Source organism: Stegodyphus dumicola, chromosome 3, assembly GCF_044657685.1.
Source record: "Stegodyphus dumicola isolate Sdum_Otavi_A_Nest chromosome 3, ASM4465768v1".
In the NCBI taxonomy this organism is placed as follows: domain Eukaryota; kingdom Metazoa; phylum Arthropoda; class Arachnida; order Araneae; family Eresidae; genus Stegodyphus; species Stegodyphus dumicola.
In genome coordinates this window covers 150040249-150064150 of record NC_140770.1, presented here as the reverse complement: position 1 = coordinate 150064150, position 23902 = coordinate 150040249, and the positions used below count along the sequence as shown (strand labels likewise).

At 32.6% G+C, this 23902-nt stretch overlaps 1 protein-coding gene across 1 annotated transcript in view; it reads left to right on the top strand.

Moving 5' to 3' along the window:
* The window catches only part of LOC118201960 (growth arrest-specific protein 1-like), an 81472-nt gene extending 69321 nt beyond the window's left edge, over window positions 1-12151 (top strand). Inside the window, exon 2 of the mRNA XM_035374112.2 lies at window positions 1648-12151. Within this exon, the coding sequence (XP_035230003.1) occupies window positions 1648-1654 (7 nt within the window). The 3' untranslated portion in view covers window positions 1655-12151. The remainder of the gene's footprint in view (window positions 1-1647) is intronic.
* The last annotated feature ends 11751 nt before the right edge of the window (window positions 12152-23902 follow it).

Sequence of the window (23902 nt, the reverse complement as noted above, 5' to 3'; positions counted from 1 at the left end):
AAAAGTATATATTCATTGCACCTTATTTTGCTTATGTTATTAATTTTTTCACGGAAATTTTAATTCTTGTTGCCGTAACATCTCCAATGATCATTATTCAGCGTATTATTTTACTCATAATCACTGGGATTATTTTTCCAATTGCTCATTTGTTGCAGTGACATCTCCTAAACAGAGTAATCACGATTTCAAAAAATTTCAATTTTCTGTTAAGTGATAATAGAATGATCCTTATAAATTTAAAATTCAAGTATATAACTATACTTGCGATTATTGAAAGACCCTCATATATGACTTGAGCAGCAAATGTGGTAGTGGTCACACAGTAGTAGAGATTAACTGTGCGAGTAAGTGTTCGTTTACAAATCGAGGCTTTGCTAAATAATATCTGTTGCCAGTGAAAGTGTAAAACAGCGATCATGTCTAATTTTTGAAGAGGTAAAAACGTAAAATTTTTAATTTTGTTCCTGTTTCTAATTTAAAAAATGGAACTAAGAACTATTTAAAATTTTAACTTGTTTTTAATGTTTGTTAAAAATTAGGCAGAAAAAGCAACCTTAATTCGCCAATAGATTTTGAATGAAACTCAAACTTATTTTGGACATAACTTAATTTTATTCAAAATATATGCCAAAATGAAGTTGCTTTTCTTGCTTAATTTTAAAATTTATGTTGACGTTTTTCTTATCTATTTGATTTTAAATGTTATTGAAGGATTTTAAAGCATACCTGAATGCAGAGGCCCCTGTGCCATTGTGCAGATCGGACCCTGAGTACGGTCAGTTTAGTTGCGTAGTGTTCTACTGTTACGGTTTTTGTATTTAGTTTAGCTATGTTTAGCAGAATTTGTAATTAAAATTGTTTCATATTTCCGTGCAATGCAGTACGAGACTTATCTGAAGAGAAATCTACGCCGGAAAAATTAAAATATAGAAGCACGCGCATTTAACATTTTTATAAATAGATATCTCGTAATTTTGCTTTCCGGAAATCTCGAGAAATAAAAAATTACCAGAATGTTCTCATGCAGAATTAAAAAGCTTATACAAGCTGGAGGAAAACATCTCAATTCAGTTTTTTATTTAGTGCTGTTATAGCGAATTCACGGTGAGATCGGATTAGCTTTCTCATTGAATTGAGTTCTATTCAACGTTTTAGTAGTTTAAAATATAACTACTGGGCGAAATTATTATACGAATATCTCTAAGGCAATTTCAGCATTTTGTGTTTACTTGTTGTGATAAGAATAAATTTTATTCACTTTTCATTGGACTTGTGCATTAAATTTATTATGAAACCATACGCACGCAACACTATCATAATGAGTGTCTGCGTCTGGTCAGTTTGTTTATTAATTTTGTATACTTTAATTTATATGCTTTGAACTGAATTAATTTATATTCATTAATCTGTATACATTGAACTTAGTTTAGACTTTGTATACTTTGCACGTTTGCGTCTGGTCAGTTTAGTTAGGCAGTATACTATAATAATGAAATTATATGTATTTTTTTTAATATCGAAACCTAACATAAGTTGAACACAGTTTCTTTTATATATATATATATATATATATATATATATATATATCAGTTTTGATACTGTAAATTAACAAAATTAATTTTTCCCTCCTTCTGTCTTTTGCAGGTTCTAAGAATACGAGTGATGGATATTCCTATTTTGTAGAACCGGTGAGACATACATGAAAAACAAAAACGTTCCTCTTCATTTCAAACTCAGGTTAGAGAAATGGACGTTCACACATATTGCATCTGAAAGCTACCATTCAGCCTTGATGGATATTCTGGCTTCGAGGGCAATAGAATTCAAACTGCATACCTTCCGTTGCAGACCGAGATTAACTACTTCACTTCATTTCATCTATTATTTATATTCCACGTAAAAAAAGTAATGGCCTAAAAATTCAAATGTATTCATTGACTTTTTTATTATTTTATTGTCATTTTGTTATATACTGGAAGTACTTTCGTCCCCTGTCTTTATAATATGAAAAATATCTTGATATTTATCATCTGTTTGCTTTATTAGCTGTTCATTTCAAACTGTTAGAATGCTAGTTTTTTAGCTTGGACAATTTGTTTTGAATTCTATCATTTCTCACTCAAACTCGTGCTGTACGCTCCGTACCATAAAAAAAAAACAGTCTAATATTTGAAGAAAGTAATTTACTTAGCATCCTCGAACTTTTTAAATTAAAGCATATTTGCATTTGGTTATTTATACCTTTTATTATAATTCTTCAACCTCAGTTTATTTTTTTATCATATTCATCTATACGCAAAGTTTTTTTTTGTTACTCCTTTCTTAAACGCATTCGAAAATGCGAATCAATCCATTATGGTACTTGCTGATTACTTAATAATTCTAGAAATTAGATTTAAGAATTAGCGATAGAAATTTTGCTAACGAAAGATGTGTGTTAGATATTGATATTGCCAAATTGGGAGAGGGGTAAATTACTGTTCGCTCATGATAGTCACATTTTTGTGTAATAAATACAAAAATAATATCAAAGTTCTATCTGTAGCTGAATTTGACAGGTAAACGTTTGAAAATGTTAGGGCACGCAATTACAGGAAGGGATCGTTAGGGCTTAGGAAAATTTAGGGCACGCAGTTACATACGTTTAATATATGAAAAATCTTCTGTGAAATATCTTTGTTTAAAGTACTTTTATTTAAAAAGATGAAAAAGTAATGAAAATTGGGTGCTACTTTGGTAGACGGTTGCACGGATTTGGGCGATTTTTCTTTTGGCGAGTAATACAACTTATGGTAAACCCATTGCTGGATAAGTTATTTATGGTAACCGATACTTTGTTGTCATTTTATTAAAAAAAATAATGCGTTTTATTATGCATAAATTTCGTGTTTTAAATATTATTTATGGCTTCTAAATATTAAAAATCATTTTAATTTTGCATTTTTCTTTGAAATAAAAATTTTGTTGTTTATAATATTTTATATAATTTTATGTTGTGGATGATGTAATCAATGACGTCACCTTACTTAAAAAGTAATTGGTTTTATTAATATCAATAAATTTAATCTAATGTTTTAAACATTATTTATGGCTGTTAAATATTAAAATGCAATTTAATTTTGCATTTGTTTTAAAAATGATTTTATTATGAATGATTATTTAAATAATTTTAATTCTATGCGTGATGTAATCAGCTCCCTGATTGGTTACTGAATATTTGTGCATTACCGCGCCATTTTAAAATTTTATTATTCATCTCTTCGAATTCCTCAGATTTCAAATGGAATGGATATGTCCTTTTCGAAAATGAATGTTGGTATTGGTAATTACCAAGAATTATTGCTATTGGAATAAAAAAATTGCCCTTTGAGAACTTATTTTGGCCAACCTGTCTTTCCTAATCAAAGATTTATTTATAAATTGTTAATAGCATCAGAGGAAATTTATTTTAAATTTTTGGAGGAAACCTCGTTAATTGCTTCTTCAATGAAGTGCGAGAAATGTGGATTACAGATGAAGATGGTTAAAAGAGCAGATTCAATTATGATTCCGATTTTTTTTTGTGCTACTTATCAATAAACAACAGGTTAAATGACTCAAAAAAATATAAGTACATATTTTTCTTTTATTTTATAATTGTATACTTCAATTTTTGTTTAAAAAATTAATACACTATTTTCAAAAATTGCTGAGATAATTATTGTCACATATGTTTTCATGTTAATTATATTCTATATAACGTATTTTAAAGTATTTGTATTTAATAATAACCTAATTCTTTTAAATGTTAGTATGATGGTTTTTAATTCGATATTCAATTTCAGTAATATTTTAATCTAATTAAACGTTAGCACAATGTTTTTATAGCGGTGTTTTTATTCTCTTTTTTGCTATATGAAAGTAATAGTAACCTTTAGTATTTTATACTCATAGTAAATGTATTTATTTACACTTGCCTGCCATCTTACAAAACGACATTTTCAACAAAAAATTAATCCATTACTTTTAACGATATTTATCTTTTTTTAAGCTTCGAATACCTAACTATGCGTTAAAACAGCGTTTTTCAAGATGGCTGACGATTGTAAAAATCGCGCCAACAATTGCGCCAACGTTAATTGCCAAAAAACCGTGCAACCGTCTACCAAAGTAGTACCGAAAATTGCTGTTTTTTATTTTTGAAATATTCTGCGCTATTCTAATCAACGTAAAATTGTTTATATCTCAACAGCTATCAATGAATATTATTTAATTAATTTTATCTATTATCAGTTTGCATCACGATGCAATAACAGTTCTGCTAATAAATTGTGGACATTATTCCAATTCGCTTTGGAGAAATTACGAAATTATTAGAAACACATTTGAAGAAATTTCGGAGAATTGTTGGTTACATCTGCCTTGACAAGAAATGGGAATCGGCGCGTTTCAGCTTTGGCGAATAACAGATGTTCCCACAAGCAATTTAGTCTATGTCTAAAATACATCGTTCATTTATGCAACATATACTAAAGGAATTTAATATACATTAAGAAACTTTCATATTTCACCATCGAACAGTTTCAACAAGTCGCCAAACAGTACAACATAGGGCTAGTAATAAATAAATAAGCATAACGTAACATTATATTCGTAGAATCTTCGCTTTGGTTGTATGTAATCCCAATCCACTATAAGCCACGTTAGTTTTTGTAAAAAAAGATATTAGCAAAGGAGCAGCAAGCAATGGAGCTTCGGGACCGATGCGAACTCAAAATATTGAAAGGCAAAATGGCGCAATGAAAGATTCTACAAAACCCCGGCAGCCGGAATGATTAGCACTAGTTTCAATGAATTTCGTTGCCAGGTAATCAATGCGTACAAACATACTCGAAATGTAACTAACTCTCTGGTAGACACAAAAAGATTTTTATTCCCCAACTTGCAGTTGCGTTATTACGGCCATTTTCACAAATTCTCTTGAAGGGCAAAATGCGTTCCTTTTGGGGGGGGGATTAAATAAAATGCATCTTTTTCCACCGACTAGCCAGGGGCCAACCTTCGGTGTGGCATGTTTAATAGGTCAAAACGAGCACATGCCAGACCGAAGGCTGGTCGCTCAAGCAAGTAGTAAAATTAAAAGAATAAAAATAGTAAATACCATCGCTATTAACATAAAAGACGAACAATAGTATTTTACTAACCAAAGAGCTATGGAAAACATTTTACTTAAAGCCAGTTTTTTGATACTTTAAACTTTTATTCTATGCAGTTTTCAAATTTTAATCTTTTGTGCTCAAAATCCTAAAAGTTACAACAAGCTCGCACGTTTGTTACAACGTGCGAGCAGAAATAACTTATGCAGTGCTCACATGAATCTTTTTGAATATAAAAATTCATTAAGATTGTCTAAAATGCAATATAAATAAATAACGGATTTCAAGAGTATAAAACTACGTGTGCTTAAAATTTAGTATATGCGAAGAAGTCGTATACATAATTTTTTTCCCTTCATAATAGAGATGGCAAAAATAGTAAACATACTGAATATTTGGCAATAAAAAAAGAAATCTCAGTAAATATTCACGAATTGAATAAACAAACTATGTGCATAAGAAAAATAAGAAGAAAGAGAATGAACTACGTGCACATTTGGCAAGTCAGTAAATGTGTGTTTCTCGCCATGTCTAAAACGCGCCATTTTCTGTTTCTGGTCAAGGCCTCTGTTATTGACAAGTACCGAAGTTTTGTATGAAATTAATTGACGATTTTGCAAATGCGTTTGATTATTAATATGTTAATTAAATCACATTGCAGAAGAACTTGTAATTCAAGGCCTGTAAATGTGCTTTATTTTCATTACTTATTATGTTACCATTAATGACCCTATTGCTTAACTGAATATGATACTAATAGTTCCTCTCAATGTGACAGAGGTTGGACATTCACTTTTGTCGCAGCCTGAACCTTTCTTGCAAAAGTTTCTGCTGAGTTCCGAAAGACATTAAGAAATATTTTCTTCTGTTCATATTGCAATATGACAAACAGCTCTGTGCCAGCTTTGGAAGCAGTTCCGCTTGCTGTCGACTGTCGCTCTGACTTATCCGAATTAGTTCTGTTTCCGCGATTCCTCTTTCCGCGTTTTTCAAAATTCTTCCTGTTCCCCCGAAATCGGAGGGTACAGTCCCCCTCAAACAGCTCCTCAGGGAATGTCCATGGAGGTAGGAAAGGGATGAGGGGCCAACCCGTGCTAAAAGTGAAGCACTGCTTTGAAGCTTGGGTAACCAGATGGGGTGTTCTTTGTTTACATTCAGAAACTCGCTTGACAAGATTCTGATAGTATTTCGACACACGACAGTTCCATAGAAATCGAAAAAGGGACACTTTCGCATGAAAGAAACATTCATAGTGTGATGGATAATAGCAATTTGTATAGTTTATTGACATTTACGCAAAAATCACATCCTAATTATTTTCGATAACTAACAACAGCGATTTTGATTATGAATTTGTTTTATAAAATTCTAAGCTGTTGCACTACAAAAATATAGATTTTAAGAAAAATGTTATGCTTAAAGAATGAAATATACCTTACGGTACATTTAAAATTGTATACGTCTTTCGATACCCTTGATAGAGTATTCGCTACTTTTATTTTATTTTCCAAACGTCAAAATGTTTTAAATAAAACAAATTTTTTTCACATCGATATATTATTGTAACATGTACCTTTTAAAATTTTTTAGAGGAGAGGCTTTACTGCTGCTCATTTTAAACCTATCGTTTTAATTTTATATATCTGAAAAATAATCGCTTTGGGCTTACACGTTTTATAAATATAAAATTATGTATGTTAAAATATTTGTAATTAGGTACATAGGTCAGATTAAGTTTTTATTAAATAGAGTAACGCATGCAACGGCTATCTGTCTAAAGAGAGAGATTCCATCGTGGAGGAATTTTGAAGAAAACCTGACCTTTGAGTGGATATCAAAAATAATACTTATAGTTTTCATTCAATTATATTCATATACATTTTTTATGTAAAACTTTCGGGTGTATGCTAAATTAGTGTAAATTACTTTACACGAAAAATATAGTGAATGCACAGAAAGTAAAGATTTGCACATGCCGGAAATGAAAAACAGGAAATATGTATGGGTATTTATGCATGTGCTTGCAAAAAGCATGTATCTGCCTTTGACAAAATACTTAAATATTCATTAAATTATTTATAAATGTATTTGAAATGAAGAATTTATTCACTTATAAACAACTGTGAAAGTACTGTGAAGAAATCTAATTATTAAATGTATCTAATTTATAATGATTATAAATGTTATCTAAATATATAATAACCTTAATATTGAATTGTAAACATAAATTGAAATCCTGTTGACAAATACGTTATAAAACTATATAAGCAAGAATTGTTCGTATTGAAAAGTACTCTGTTAAAAGGTATTGTAAAGCAAATCCTATGAGATGCGCACTTAAGAACGTAATAAAGAGTTTTGGAATATGTATTGTTGAAATGAAGGGTAAAAAAAAAAAAAATCTGATAAGTATAATTAAAAGAATTATTCCCTTTACATTTTATAATAACTCAGTTACAAGTTTTAAATAATACTTAAAAAAAAAAAAAAAAAAACTAATTTTATTCCCTTTCAGAAATGTTCAGAGAAAGTCAAATACTATTTAATACCTGCTTAATTATTAGGAATTAGCGAAATACTTATTTAAAGTATTTCGCTAATTCCTAATAATTCTCTAATTTAAAATGGAACCGAATAGAGCATTAATTATAAATTGACTTACATTTTTCGATTTAAAAGAAGCCAAAAATTCATGTCATATTTAAGAAAGTATTTTAGGAAGAAGCTCTATAAATAGAAAAGAAATAATGCATAATTTTAATATTAATAATACAATAAACTTTGATCTTAATTTTTGTACCTTAACCGAATCAAATCGAATTACCTTAATTTTTTTTTCTAATGTAATTAACGAAAACTTGCGAAAATATTTCATTCAAATTAAACCATTCTGAGAAAACTGTAGCATTTAATTCCGTTCAGAATGAAATGTTGTTTAAAAATATGTTGTTTTCACATACTTAGGACTCTGAAGTGTTGTAGAAAAAGAAAATATATACATTTATATGTATATTTACCACGTAATTACAAAATATTTACATCCGAACGCGTGAAATCCCATTGATCTCAATGGTAAATGACCCAATGTTTCGGTCACCACGTAGGGATCGCCGGTGTTTCAGAGCAGGGTACGGGAGAAACTTGTTTAGGGCGACTCCATCTTACTTCCTACCTCCATGGGAATGTCTTGATGAGTCATCAAGAAGAGCTGCTCAGTTTCTTTGTGAATAAGTTAGTTTTCATCTTGACGTCATGTTTTAGTTTAGGCTTCTCTTGAAATCCTTAGTTTCATTCTATTTGTAATTCTATTAGAATATTTGCTGTTATTTTCACATCTCACCTTAATCAAGCTTTTAAAATATCCACCATCACAATAAACCAGTCACTTGACAGTTGCCTTAAAGAAGTTGACTCTAATTGAATTCGGTTATAATTGTTGAACCAGTGTTTCCGAAGTTCTTAATATTGCGACCATAGGAATAAATTTAATTTAATTGCGAACCGCGTCTAGAGTTGGAACTGCTAGTGGCTCACAAAGTAGTTTCTCTTAACATAGAAGCTAGATGAATAGGAAGGAGACTTAGAAAAAAAGTACTGTAAAACGAAATAATATTAACTAAGTTGATTATAATTAGCAATTTCGTTTTATACATAAAATTGAATTATTTAAAATATACTCTACAACTGCTTATATTTACTGTTAATAATTAATTAAAAATATATATACTTAATAAGTTATTTTAAATTATTATGACAAATATATATAATCACTTCTGAACTGTGCGCCATGCTTCTGGAACTTTTGAATTAAATCTTGGAAACTAACAAGTTTACCTTTGACGAATGATAAATTTATGAATGATTTCCTATTTATGTGTTATGATATTCCGATGAATACAAGTAAAGCGAGTCCATTCAGACGAGGTTCAAATGTTATCAGGATTTATCAGAAGCTGCGATGATATTCGAGGTGCAGTTTCTTTTAATGCACCATTCTTTTCGAAACGAATATTATTCTGAACGATTTTATTAAATCTCGCCTTTATGCAAAATTTCGGAAGAATATTATTTTTATTGTAGGAAATGTAATCTTTTAGTTCATTGACAAAATCATCGCAGAGTGTGAACATCTCTCTCTCCCCTTTTAAATACAGTATTAGCTTCATTCATGCAAAGATCTGACTGAGATCGTAAATATTTTTTCGATTATTTCTTTTAAAAATTCTTTTTTTTTTTTTTTTTTTTTTTTATCTAAAATTTTTTGCTTTCCTACATTTCGGGAGAGGCCAAGGCTCAATATCCCCCACTATGTAACCCCTTTCGGTAAGGGGGTAATGAAGATTGATGATTTCGCGGAAACAGGAACGTTTTTAGGAATCGCGGAAACAGGAAGACACCGACTCATCCCAGAGACGTTCAGTTTTTGGCTGAAATTTAAAAGCTTTGGTCGTCAGTCTTTGGGTGAATTTGTTCATTCCCATTTCCTCAAATCACCCGGTTATGACGTGAAAGTTCGCGCAGTTTCGTAAGTCATATAGCAAGATGAATGAAACGCTCACAGCCTTTTTGTAAGATCATAAATCTAATTCTATAATTTTCATTTGAGTGTCTGATTATTAATGGCTATGTAGTGCATGTTCCGCCATTTATGCATACTATAATAATTTTTAATATGTGTTTTATAATTACAAAAATTAAGATAATGTTTCTTTATCTGTAACAGAAGAGCAGGTGAATATTTCAAAAACAGTGATATTTAACACGTTTTTAAAATGTGAGAAATATATTTTATATAAACATGCTATCGTTGCATCACATTTCTATCAAGACAGAAATCTTCTAAATTTGAACTGTAGCTGTAAAAGAACCGTAACTGTAAATGAGTGCCTTAACTTTTAACAATCTGTACTGAGAAAGTGAAGTAATGCACAAAGGCTTGTTATGGATAATATCTACCTCTGTATTTCATTTCGAAGTTGCAAGTGGCAACTTTTATTAAGTACAACTCGTGACCAAAGTCGTCTACCGGCTGACGTCATTGCATATCACAAAAAAAAAAATGACGTCTCGTAACAACAAAGAAATCTGTGAATGTAATGTATTTACTTAAGTTATTATAAACTTTATCATTTATATTATAAAAGATATATGTATATTTATGAAATGTAATGTTTTTACCATATTCCAAATGTTCAATTTAATATAAAATGGAAGAAGTTCCTTTTTTCTCGATGTAAAAATTCGGAACTGTTTTGATTCAACTTGTTTTGTGGTTTCTTGACTTCGCTCATCATACTTCAAGTAAATGCATATTTCGAAATGTTGCGCGGGTTCGATGCCAGTTCCAGCACAGAAAAAAAATAATTTTACAATAAACTGAAACTCATGAAATTTTATATTAAGGTTAAATAACACAAATTTGTTCGTTATTTAAATTCGACCTGATTTGTATCTGAAAGTTATAAAAGAGAAGAATTAACGCAAAAATAACATGTCAGCTAAAATAAGTCTTACATAGTTTTATTGTACTGAGATAATCAACTGTTTTAAATCTATGAAATTAATTCTAATACTCTAAAATTTTGAAGGGAAACAATTATCAGAAAATCAGCTTGTGGAGTAGACAGAATGAAATTATCTTTCATTAAGACTAAAGTAATTAAGCTAGTTATAATAAATATAATCTTAATCAAAGACCATTTTAAGCAACTGTACAACAATTATTTGGTTACATTCAAATTTGATAATTACTTGATTTTTAACGTATATGCCAATATCTGCAAAACAAAGTCGGCCTCTATATATAACATAGCTGCTAATTCTCCTGGCTTTACGGAGAGACTACAGCCTTTTGATATCTCCTTAGTCTTCCGGTAGATAACTGAATTTCCCAGTCTTTAATTTTTGCCCTTTATTAAGGAAAATGTTTCCCAGCAATAAATGAAACTTAAAATAGGCAAATTCTATTCGTCCACCTCTAATGGCTTTTAACATAATTTTACTTATAAATTTTATTTCATCTGAATTGTAATTTTCTGGTTATATTTTATTTATTCTGTCCTATTAAATTTCATTTGATGAGTTGCCTCAATCTAATCTACTGTTGACATTTGTAGATTTTTATATGAAGATTTGAGCAGCGTTTAATTTGTTAATATTTGTATTTAATTTTGTTGACTTCAATATATGGCACATTACTAAGTTTATCTACACAGACGCTACGTGCATTAATTATTAATTTTATTTTCATCCTATTTGAAAATGCTTTGATAAATAAAAGCTTTCGTTCACTATTCGGGATTTTCTCAGAATAAAAACACAAGGAAATTAGGCAAAAAATAAAATTTAGAATGTTCAGTTAAATGCTAATATATTTTACATTAGAATTGAATTACGATTAGGTCAGTAACCTGAATCATACCATTATAAAGTGATTTATAATGGTATGGTTCATTTGGAGTTCCTTTGAAATGGTGTTGCCGGGCAGCTTGAAAATCCTACCGGTTTTATCTCAAAAATATCCCCCTCTTTAAGAACTTAAAGTTGGCAACTATGATATAAGGAGATTAGAATATTTAATAATTTTTGTAATATTATTTTTAAAAAAACAATAATTGCAGTATTGGAAATATAATGTACTTCTGTACTTCTTTTAAAAATTTGTAATGCTCACCGAAGTATGAATGAATTAGAACATCTTTGAAGCAAAAGCACTGTTTTTAAATGTTAAAACACTGATGTATCCTATCCTAAAGATGCAAAATTTGAAGCTGAAGCCACGAAACAAAAGCTATAGTAATTGCAACAAAATATTGTTTTCTGAGCCCCTCTTTTTTTTTTTTTTTTTTTTTTAAATTCTGAATTCTCTGATATGCACTTCAATGTTCAAATGTGAATTCTCTTCAAAGGTAAAAAAAAAACTGTTAAGCTCAGGTTTGGATTTTGTACAGATGTTATATATAAAAACTCGTTATATTATAAATCAAATCAAAATAAATTTATGGTTTTTCCAAGCTGTTGTTTTTTTCCTTTTGAGTGTCTGTATTGTTTCTTTTTATAATTTTAAATAAACCCTTTAGTAAATTAAAAACTTCGATCTGAGTGGTGTTGTAACACCCGAAATATAACCAATATTCAACACGGTATATATGTAATTTTAGAGAAACATGGAGGGGGGAGTACACATTTTAAATGCTACGAAATATGGCACCTACAGAAGGCGCTCTGAGGAAATGTTTTATGTACAACAGATTTGGATGTCCAGGAACCAGATTTATCAGTTAATTAGTAATAAATAAGGCCATAATTTTAGGTTATACAGTAGTTACACAGTTATAGGCAAAGCATTGATTCAATAGATAGTGGAATTCTCTCCAAGGTAACGCATATTATGTAGTATTCGCTAAATTTTCCAGTTATTCTCAATGGAGAGTAAATCATAAAATGGCGAATCATGTCCACCAGATTCTCGGTTGCCGAGAAACCTGAGGATCTTTCTGGTCCAGGAATTAGCTTACACCGTAAAAGATGCGTGCTAATATTGCACTGTCCTGCTGCAAATTGCAGTTTCTGAAACTCAAAACGTAACAAAAAAGGGAACCGGCTGCAGCGGTTCAACATATTAATAAACCGTCATTATTCTGTTATGCATACAAGAAGTGAATTGGTTGATGATACGGTAATACTCCCTAAGCTACATGATTGCTGGAGCCGAAGAAAAGCACTTTAAGTCAGGGTCTAACTTTGCATGTAAATTTATATAAATTTTAGATAAATAGGACCAAGGGGAGGCGAAAAAACTTGTTTAGAAGAAAACGAACGTAATAAAGAATGTAGTTTTCATGCATATCAATACAAAACAGTTTTCAAATAAACGCATTACATAAAACGGAGCTAATGTGGTGCCGAATGGTTTTACAAAATTTACAAAACTGGCTTAAAGATTCAATGACATTTAATCATGAAAAATTTCTTCGCAGCCAATTTAAATTTTTTTTCTTTCTTGCCTTGTAACTAGAGCGCGTTCCTCGTTAAGATCTATAATATCCAAATTTTATAACCATATTTCAGTTGAGCTAAGACTGCATAGTAGTTTGAGTCGCTGGCTGCCATATCATGGGCCTGAGTTCAAATCCAGGAAAAGACATGTATGTTTCTAAGCGCATAGTTTTTGCGTGACAAGAAGACTCAAAATACACGGCGAGTCCTCTCAAGAGACTGCTGGTAGGAGAAGATGGATGGGCGACCATCGGATCGCACAGGGACGTTCTTCCGCCAAATTGCTGTAGAATTGCACATTAAGGGCGGAGAGACTGTAACAATGGTGAAGCTATGGTGTCTCGCCCACTTCTACCTGTACCTGTCGAGCAAAGGATTGCCGTAATATTTTTCTGGTGTATCTAGATCTAAAATGTCTGCTTCTTCAGTAGCGACTTATTCACGCATGTTTTCGTCAGTTGTCAGCTCTTTGATAAGTGAAACTTCACATAATCACTCTCAATCTCGAAATCTAATTGCCTGGCAAAATTAACAACTTCTATCGTATAAATATCTTAATCAGTTTCTAACGTGTTACCATAGGGTTTTTGAAAAGCATGAACAAGTTTTCTTTCAGATACCATTCGAAGTTTTTTGGGAAATTTCATTCCAATATCCTGCAATGATTTGTTCGGTACCTAAAACACTGAATTGTATAGGGAACCAGATTAGGAGAAAATTAGGAATATCGAACTTCAAGGTGCGACACCACTACAAGCACTCTTGACATTTATTCAGTATGGTATAAGGTATTTCTCCCGCCTTTCTAGCGTACCTTCGTGGTGTAGTGGTTCTGCACGCTGGGGCCGGTATTCCAGAGGTCCGTGGTTCGATTCCCGGGGAAGGCGTTTGCTAATTTTTCAGCTCTCCAGCTTCCAAAAAATCCTAATGTCTCTACAATGGCAATCTCTGCAAGATATTTAGATGATGCGTTTGGCTTATTATGACCTTTAAGGTTATGTGCCAGAATCTCTCCAACTACAACCACGTCAGCGTTTTCTGATATTTGAAAAATCCGGTTAATTTACTTGTCCTTTTTTCTATAGGTCAGATATACCTTTATTCGTTAATATCTGCTAATCGTAAAGCAAGTGTGAGAATTTTTCTCGAAGATCACTTGGGCCTGTATGTAGTTTATATTTGTCGGGTATTGTGGAAGTCCTCTACACGTAGTACATGCTTATCCAAACTAATTTAGGCTCTCAAATAAATGCGTATTTTACTACATTATATTTTTGTGATTTAAATAAAAAAAATTAAAAACGCATGTAAACAAATTAATAACAAACTTAACTTACCTTCCTAAGAAAACAAACGATCTGACCAAGCGGAATTCGAAATTCAGGTAATGGAAGTGCTGTTGTTAATTTTAAAAATATTAGTTCCACCTTATATATATACAATAAATCAATTAGCGCAAATATCTTACTGGGTATGAACGCACAAAAATATCAACACGACTGGCCGTTTACAATCTTCAGAATTTAACTCTCATCGTTGTCAATTCCAAAAAAACATGCTTTTAAAATATACAGTATTGCCATTTGTTGGTAGACGAGTATTTATTTATATGTGTTATTATGCTTACATATATATGTATATATGAGAATATCTGGCATTTATTCAGTATATGTTTAATATGGAGTAAAAGTGATATATTTGCAAAATGCATGTAAAATTTATTCGTTGTAAACTGGACAAAAATATGTTTAATGATTTCATGAAAATTTCCATTCTTATTCCTTAACTATCTTAACAAAAGTCGTAAACTACATACTGTTAACTAAAACTGAAATTTTTGATGGCATTCACCACTAGGGAAAATCTAGGCCAGTTTTATTCTTGCTGGTAGTTCTACGTTTTAAAATTTGACAGTCAAAAATAAAATTGAAGTGAAGAGATGCTTTGAAAACCATTCCGCTCATTGCCACGCTTCGCTGCGAGAAGAGAATAGCGAATAGTGACATTGATGTGATCATCCGAAATGAAATTTAAACATCGCTGTAACATATTTTAAATAAACAACTTATACCTGGAGATGCTGTTTGGTGGATAAAAAATTAAAAAGAAACCCGAAAAGAAAATGGCAATAACATTACGCAATATATGCTAGTGAATCGAAATTTTGCACCGACTTTAGTGTTCTACCTGGCAGTCCTGAACACACACGCATCGCAGAGCCACACACGTTGGCCCGGACCACCCAGGTCGTAGAACATTTAAGGAAAGGGGACAACGGAATGAAGGTCTAGGGATTTTGGGTTATTCTTGGGGAATATTCATTTAATATTAATTCACATACCATTCAAGAACAGAATATTTAAAAAATTTTTGAAAGCGTGTAATTTACTGCCTTTCGTGGCAGAAATATTAATAGAATGCAAGCTGAAGCTTTGTATTTTCTGTCGAAGTTAGCTTGAAAAAGAGTTTATATAAATGGGAAGAAGGATATAGTGCCTTTTAATCTCTGATAGGGAAAAGCGGTGATAGTTTTCCCTTTTCAACAGAAATGATAGAATTCGTTGCATAAATATATCAGAGAATTATTCGACAGATGCACTCTGATGCAGTTTTCGTACTGCTTATAATTTATATTGAAAGCGTGAAGGAAAAATGATGGTGCTTTTACTGAGGTGTGTGTCCCATTTTTCGAAATTCCAATGCATTTTCGTTGATTTTTTTAATGTATTGAAACAACAACTTTTTCAAGAAGAATGGATGTAAATATTGTTATTTTTAATTTTGCCAAGTGGCTTAAAAATAATCCTTTTAGTCATAAAAAAATTGATAGTTTTTAATTTGCAGTAAATAAACTTTTAAATGTAAATTAAAAATATAAATTTTAAATATTTAAATCTGTTAGAACTTTGAGAAATGGGTTTTTTAATTTACTTAACAATACTTTATTCCATAATTTTTCTTTCGGTGAAATTTAATTAGCAGTTAACACTGATCGTGTTCAGTTACAACAGTCAAATGTTAATGAAGACATTATTTTCTTCTTTACTACCGATTTAGATATCATTCATAACATTAAACATTCAAAATTCAGGTATAGTATGTAAAACACATAGCTTTTCACCTCAAAAAATTTTCTGGTCTTCGTAAATGAGACTAATACATTTTACCAAGAAAAGGATATATAATATATATATATATGGGTCTAGATCAAGGCTTCTTAAACTTTTTTCAGTCGCGATCCCTTTTTATCACTGAGATTTTTTTCGCTACCCCAGGACCCCATACTTTTTACGAAAACTTTGTAGCACCCCATAAGTACAGCGCAAATACGACACACGAGTGAGTGAAACTGTCAGTTTTCCCCCCTTGTACTGCAATACACTATAGCAGTTTTAGGTCATTAAATTTAATTTCTAATTTTAAGACATAGAACAATGTGAAAATTTTAAATAAGTAACAGACGAAATGACGACGTCACGTGCAAAGCAAGTAAAATAAACTTTTACATTATAAAAAGAATGCGTCAAAATGTTTTCGTTTTTCCTTTGTCTGTATTTTCTTATCTTTATCTACTTTCAGATAAATTGTGTAAAAATATTTTGTAATTGTAAAATTATTATAATAAGTTTAAAAAAATCAAAACTGCTAAAATTTTTGGGTGACTGCCTGTTGCAGGGGGGAGTCGCGACCCACAGTTTAAGAAACTCTAGTCTAGATCAGTAGCTTTCAAACTTTGTCAACTCAGAGATTTGGATTATGACAAAGCACACGACGGCTATTAGCCTAACAGAAGAGAGGCCTTCGTGGAAGACTTTTTTAAAGGTTTGGTGTATTTCATTATAAAGCTCTCAAAGGCTGCCTGAGGGGAGAGATGCTTTCATGGAGAGATTTCTAATGAAAACTGGTTCGTATCTACACTGGTGTGCAAAAATTAAGGACGAGACGGTTTTTTCAATATAACTTTGTACAAAAGCTTTCCAAATCAACACATTTAATACCGTAAGATCCCCAATACGTAAGGACATGAGTAATGTAAGCAACACTTACTAAAAGAGAAATCAGAGGGATAAAAAGAAGCTTTATTGAAAGAGTAGCATGGAGCGCAATGCGACTGAAGGCCGAAACATCCCTGTGATGGGTGTCCAGCAAGAAACATCCGGTATTTAATAGGGGATATGATCTCCCCTGACTGCTAGGCAGGTTTCACAGCGTTTGCCCATGCTGAGAATGAGGGTGTCAATGAGTTGTTGAGGCATTGCTGCCCATTCGTCTTACAGCGCCAATCGAAGCTCCGGAATCGTTACTGGTGGTAAGGTACGAGCTGCCAAGCGTCTGCCTAGAAAATCCCATACATGCTCGATGGGATTGAGATCCGGAGATCGTGCCGGCCAATCCATACGTTCAATATCCTCACTCTCTAAGAGCTGTTCGGCAGCTACTGTGCGATGACATGGTGCATTGTCGTCCATGAAAAAAAAATTGCGGACCCATAGCGCCTCTAAAAAGACGCACATATGGAAGAAGAATCTCATTACAATAACGGGTCCCGTTGACTGAACCTGCGTCGAAGATGTGAAGGTCTGTACGACTACCAAGCATGATGCCTCCCCAAACGAGAACACCGCCATCTCCATACCTGTCCCTTTCAATGATGTTCGAGGGATGATTGCGGCTTCCCCGCTCTCTCCAGGTGAGTATGCGATGAGAATCGCTACTCAGACTGAATCTGCTCTCACCTGTAAAGAGTACTCGTCCCCATTCATTGTCTCTCCAATTCCGGTGTTCCCGGCACCACAGAGAACGCCTTCTCCGATGGGCAGGCGTTAGAGGTACACACCGTACAGGGCGTCGTGCAAACAGACCACCACCGTGCAGTCTTCTAGCCATGGTAAAACGCGATATCGGTCGTCCAGTCGCCTGTGTCGTGTGTCTAGAGATTTCTCCCGCTGTCTGCCGCCTGTTTCTTCTGGCCTGTAAGGCAATATACCGGTCATCTGCGGGTGTGGTTCTTCGTGGACGACCACTACTAAACCTCCGGATAGCTGTTCCTGTAGTTTGAAATTGTCTCCAAAGTCGTGAAACGATGCTGTGAGCAATTCCGAACTCTGCAGCCACACTTGTCACACTGCGGCCTTCCTCCAACTTCCCAATGATTCGACCTCGGGTAAAAGCATCCAGATGTCGTCTAACAAATTGATTATTCGCCATTTCTCGCTGAGGCAGCAACTCGGTGTGATTTTAACTGCTATACGGCGTGCAATCTCTTTGCCAGAAATACTGATCTTACACCGACAACATACTTTATACTACTCAGACACTCCCCCATTACGTCTACCTGCATATATGCGCATGTGCTACCGTACATCACCTTACTTAATCTCCTGATTGGTCTTTCTGTCCGCTCTGCCTCTTCGCTCAGCTGATATGCTAATTTTTCGACTTCGTCCTTAATTTTTGCACACCAGTGTACTTTATACGTGGGAAAAACCACGACAGCACTTATGCAGTCAATCTGTTCGCCGAGACTCGAACCTCAGACTGAACAACGAATCCGGTCTGCGGCTGAAGGGCCTACTTTTTGAAGGAAATTGGCTCATGTTAACCTTATACATGAGGCAAAACACCATTGACTCCAAAACCCTATATATAAATTAAAAATTAAACCAAAATCAAAACAAATTCAAATATCATATTTAGTTTATCTAAGTACAAAAATGAATAGTTACAAAAATTGAAAAAAAAAAAAAAAAAAAGATATGCATACAATTACTGCACAGACTGAGACACATCAAAAAACGTTTAAAAATTAAATGATCCTATTGTAAAAATTTAAATAATAATTTAAAAACAAAATGAGCGTAATTCCAAAATTACCAGATAAGCCATTTCCTCGCTATCGAAAGCAGTTTGCCGCGTACCCATGGGTATATAGAACGAAAATGGGCGGAAAAATTTTTCGCTCCGGCGTTTGGTGAACCCTCATTGAATGAACCGTTTGTACAGATGTAAAACCGCTCCGATTCAGGATAAACTGTGGACATCAAGAGCCAAAATTTTGAAAGGAACTCGAGATGTTTGATTTTTCAAACTATGTTGAATAAGATCTAAGTTGATATTTCTCCCGAACAACTCCAAAGATCTACGGGGTTTCAGAAAAGTCTCATTTTCCAGGTTCAAAGTCTGATCTAAGTTTCATCACCTTCTGGAGGAGTCCGTCTTGAATTTTTGTTTTTAGATTACTGCCTTCATTTCCATAATAATTCCAAAAAGGAATTCCAGTTATTACTAATTTCTCAAAAAGCAACAAGGCTTTCTCTTCGATAATAAGTTTAATAAGTCTATTTCTTGTAAAAAAAGGAGCATTACATCTATAGGGGTAGTCTTTACCCCAAGACTAATTATCTAAGACCCCAATAATAAGTCTTAATGCCTGATTTTTTAAGATTTCCATTTTTATTACGTTTCTTGGAACTGTGATAGAAACCTCAGAGCAGTAATTAATGCTTTATACGTTTGGTTTAGTGTTGACTGGGAACAACTCCAGAGACAACCCGCCAAACGTTTTTAAAATTTCTAATCTTTTTTCAGTTCCCTTAGCTAAATAATCTATCTGGAATCTCACTGTTTGTCAAGCGCCACTCCTGATAGAAGGCCTCTTGGGCAATATTTCGATGCATAAGGAAGAAGGTCTGTAGTGCTGTTTTTGTAAAATTTAGAAACATATTATTTTCCTCGCACCATCTCTCCAAAATCATAATTGATTCATTTAATTTCTTCTCAATTTCGAATTTAGTACTCTTTTTGCTACCTGGGTTCATATAACAAGATCGTCTGCAAACAGCAGACAATTGTATTCAGCAGCGGAATCAGATTATTAAAGTAGACGTTAAAAAGGGAGCAGCTACCAACTGCAGCCTATGACAATCCATTTTACAGTTTAAAGATTTGTTTGGTTTAGCGCTTCCATAGCGTATCCTACAGCTTCTCTGGCCCAAAAAGTCACGTCACGAAAGCAATTCAGCGTCCTGGAACCTAATCCAAGATTTTTAAACTTGGAATCCCTCCTCTCCCTAGAAACGGAGTCAAAAGCAGATTGGAAATCCAGATGAAAAGATTTTATGCATGCATTTTATCCTTTTTCCAATATTAATTTGCTTTTTATTTCGTGCTAATATTTCTTTATTTATGAATTCTAATATCGATACTTATGTTCTGTATGAAAGTAACGCCCCGCCTCTGAGAAGAATAGGTATATTGCGGGTAAGCAATATGACAGAATCTGACTAGGCATCTATCTTGTGAAAAAATTTACTTTAACAACTAAAACAGTATGTAAAGTTTTGGCGTTCCTTTGTCTCCTTCTAATTATCTAATTTTTAAATTTACGGAATAATTCAGTGTAATAAAGTACAGTATATCTACGTGGAATAAATGAAGGATATATATATATATATATAAAGAAAAAGCTGCAGGATGATTCCAACTTCGGTGCGTTAAACTTCTAAGAGGATAGGCTGCTCAAAGACATAATCGGAATACCACGAGGTCGGAAACGCTGTCTGCATATGTTAGTTCACAAAGAGGACAGAAAATGAAAAAGAAGCACCTAAGACCATTCGGCTTAATCTGAAGCCTGTTTAATCTTCTACAAGAATGACACTGCATTCTGGCTTTTACTGCCATGTCAAAGCACTAAGTAATTAGAACGGGCGAAAAAAAAAATCTGAAAGGTTTCTTTTATATGACGTCCAAAGAGGCGTTTTTTAACCTTTTGTGTGTTACCTTTATTTATTAAATATCATGTTCTTTGCACTTAAACCATAAAATTCAGTTCAATAGCAATGTCACAAAATAATTTTAAAATGAGCATATCTTTCGAATTTCCGATACACAGTTCTACGCGCTGCAGATAAAAAGTTTTTTTTTTTTTTTTTTTTTTTTTTTTTTTCTGCGTAGAATGTTGCCGATGAGTTTGTTACTCAAAAATTTGTTAAAGTTTTACAAAATATGAAATCGATAATAAAACAAATTCCAAATTTCAAATTTGGTCTTCCACATGCCCATATTCCTAGGAGGATTACGTCATTCAAAATTCGATAGCTTTATGTATGTATGTTTTATCACAATGCGAGAAATATACATACATTTATGTAGATTTTTCATTATTTAATTTCTTCGAATATAATAGAGGGCGATAGTATTTGGTGGCAACGATTTGAAAAGTGATACGCCGTTTATAGGATAACGACGCAAAATCTCAAAGCGAAAACAATAGTCCTTCAGGGGCAAAGACCCTTTTGACTAAAAGACTTTTCTTACCAAATAGTTTTAGAAAATTAAAATTTAAGAAAATACAACTTAGAAAATAAAGAAATGGTGCTGGAACCCGGCATAACCAGTGGTCTTTAGATTATAATTTAAGTATTCATTATTGTTCGAGTTGGGATTGAATATTGATTATTACAGTGGATAAGCTAAAGCACTAAAAAAGGGGGGGGAATCCTAAGAGCATCAGTTACGAGACTTATCGCTAAATTGGAAAGAGAAATAGAATTGGATAATATTAAATTTGATTTATTAGAAGATGACTTATCCATCTTAAATGAAAGTGATATATTAATATTAAACGCATAAAGTCGAATCTGCCATAACAGACGAAAAAGAGTACGAAACAGAAATACAGGATAGCTTGGAATGTAAAAATAAAATTACATCGTGCAAATCGAAGATCAATAGAATGTTTCTAAATACAAAAGTTGTTAAACTAAATGAGATGCCATCTAATTCTTCTACGAGTATGGATACAGTACATCACTGGCAAAAGTTTCACATCGCTGACATTACTCAAGGTATCATCATTCAGGGTTTGTTCCAGTACACTTGGCAACATTAGCACATGGAATGACATATATTTTGGAGAATATATTTTGATCGTGGCATATCTCAGCCTTCTGAAGCAACTACAAAGATGTTTTTTTTTTCCTAACCTGCCTTTCTATTTTGATTCCGACTTCCTTTCTGCAAACTGTTTCTCCCAGAAATGTATACGCGTTTTCTGAATCACCCTGCATAAACATGTGTAATTGATCTTCAAAATTCATTCAGCCATTCCTGGAAGAAAATTGAAATAATATTTAGTTTTCTTCCTGGAGTGATTGAAAGAATTACGGGAAGAAATTTGATCCCTAAACGAAAAACATAGTTAATAATCAAGAAAAGATGCATGGATTAAACACGGGATATTTTTATGATAATCACTTTTCCTAATGAAAATCGAATTATCTTCTTAAAGGCAAATCACTTTTATTTACATGCAGAAAGACTGCCGTAATGAATATGGCTGTTATATTAAGGAATCCAATTTTAAGTAGGTTTCTCAGAATGAAAGTTTGATTTAAAGCCAAATAATAGCACTAAAATGCAGGGGGGAAAAGTAAAGCAAATTTAAATACTGTGAACGTTCTCTAAAATGATCACCCATGATGCCAGACGATTTCAAACTTATGTGAAGGTGGTCCTCTTAAACAATTATCGATGCATTGCGACTATCGATTATCGAATGATAATTACTGATGTAAAAGTGCAGCATATAGGTTTATTAATACCTTTATATTTGCAAAAATATATGAAGTTCAAAACGAATAAAAAGTACCTAACACTAAAGGGAACTAAAAATTATAAAACAAGTAAATACTTCGAATAAAAACAACGGGGATATTTAAAAAACTATTTTCGTTCAGTGTGATAGATCGTAGCATTTTCTCTCCTGAAGAATATCACATATTGCCAATCCCCTCTCAATTTTTTTTTTTTTTTTTTTTTTTTTTTTTTTTTTTTTTTTTTTGGTTCGTTTCACCTGTATTAGTTTTTTTTTTTTTTTTTTTTTTTTGTCCACCCGCAAGCAACTTTGATTTCAAGTGACATATTTTCACTTGCTAGTGTTCTCCAAGCTAAAATAATATGCAAATCACTGAACAATCTGGATATCAGAAACGAGCGATCGAGAGATAAAGTCTGAATTTGACATTTTACCTCTCCGAAACGTAATATGATACAAACAACCGAGATTTCATAACAGTGACAAAATGAATTGTAAGGCCATGACCAGGTAGTTGTTCTACTTGTAGAGTTGAGTGAACGTCTGATCAGATCGATCGAAAGAAGCCCGGGGTAAACTCTATCATTTCCGCCTTCTGTTGTCTGAATTCTTGCCATTGTCATTAATTGCATGGTTAAAAGAATGGAAAAGAACTTTCTGAGGTTAAATGTTCAACTATGTTATCTTTATCTATGCTTACTCATGCATGAGCATAAGACACTTCATTAAGCGTTCAAGAGAAAAAGCCCGTTGTCCTCATTAAACTTGCGCGTATATATATGTACTGTCGTATGTATTTGCAGAGAAACTTTTGTCATTTTTGCTGACCGAGTTTAACGAAAGAGTTACCATTCATTGCAATTATATAACATATCTTCGCTTAATTGTCTCGCACTGTTTTAAAGTATTTTAAAAGAGAACAGAAAGCTTACATATGAGAAAGCTATACCTTAGTGCAGGGTACTCATAAAACAACTTCGCCGATATGTGAACTCCTAGCGGCCTATCCGTTCAACTGATCGAAATAAAATTTTAGATATTTTTATTTGAAGGTATGCGCTCGAGATGTGATGATTTAAAACAATAGAGCTTTCACAGTTACGGTTACAGTGAAAATATTTCGAAATTTTCAAATAGCAACATCCTATTTTTTCCTATGCAGACTGAT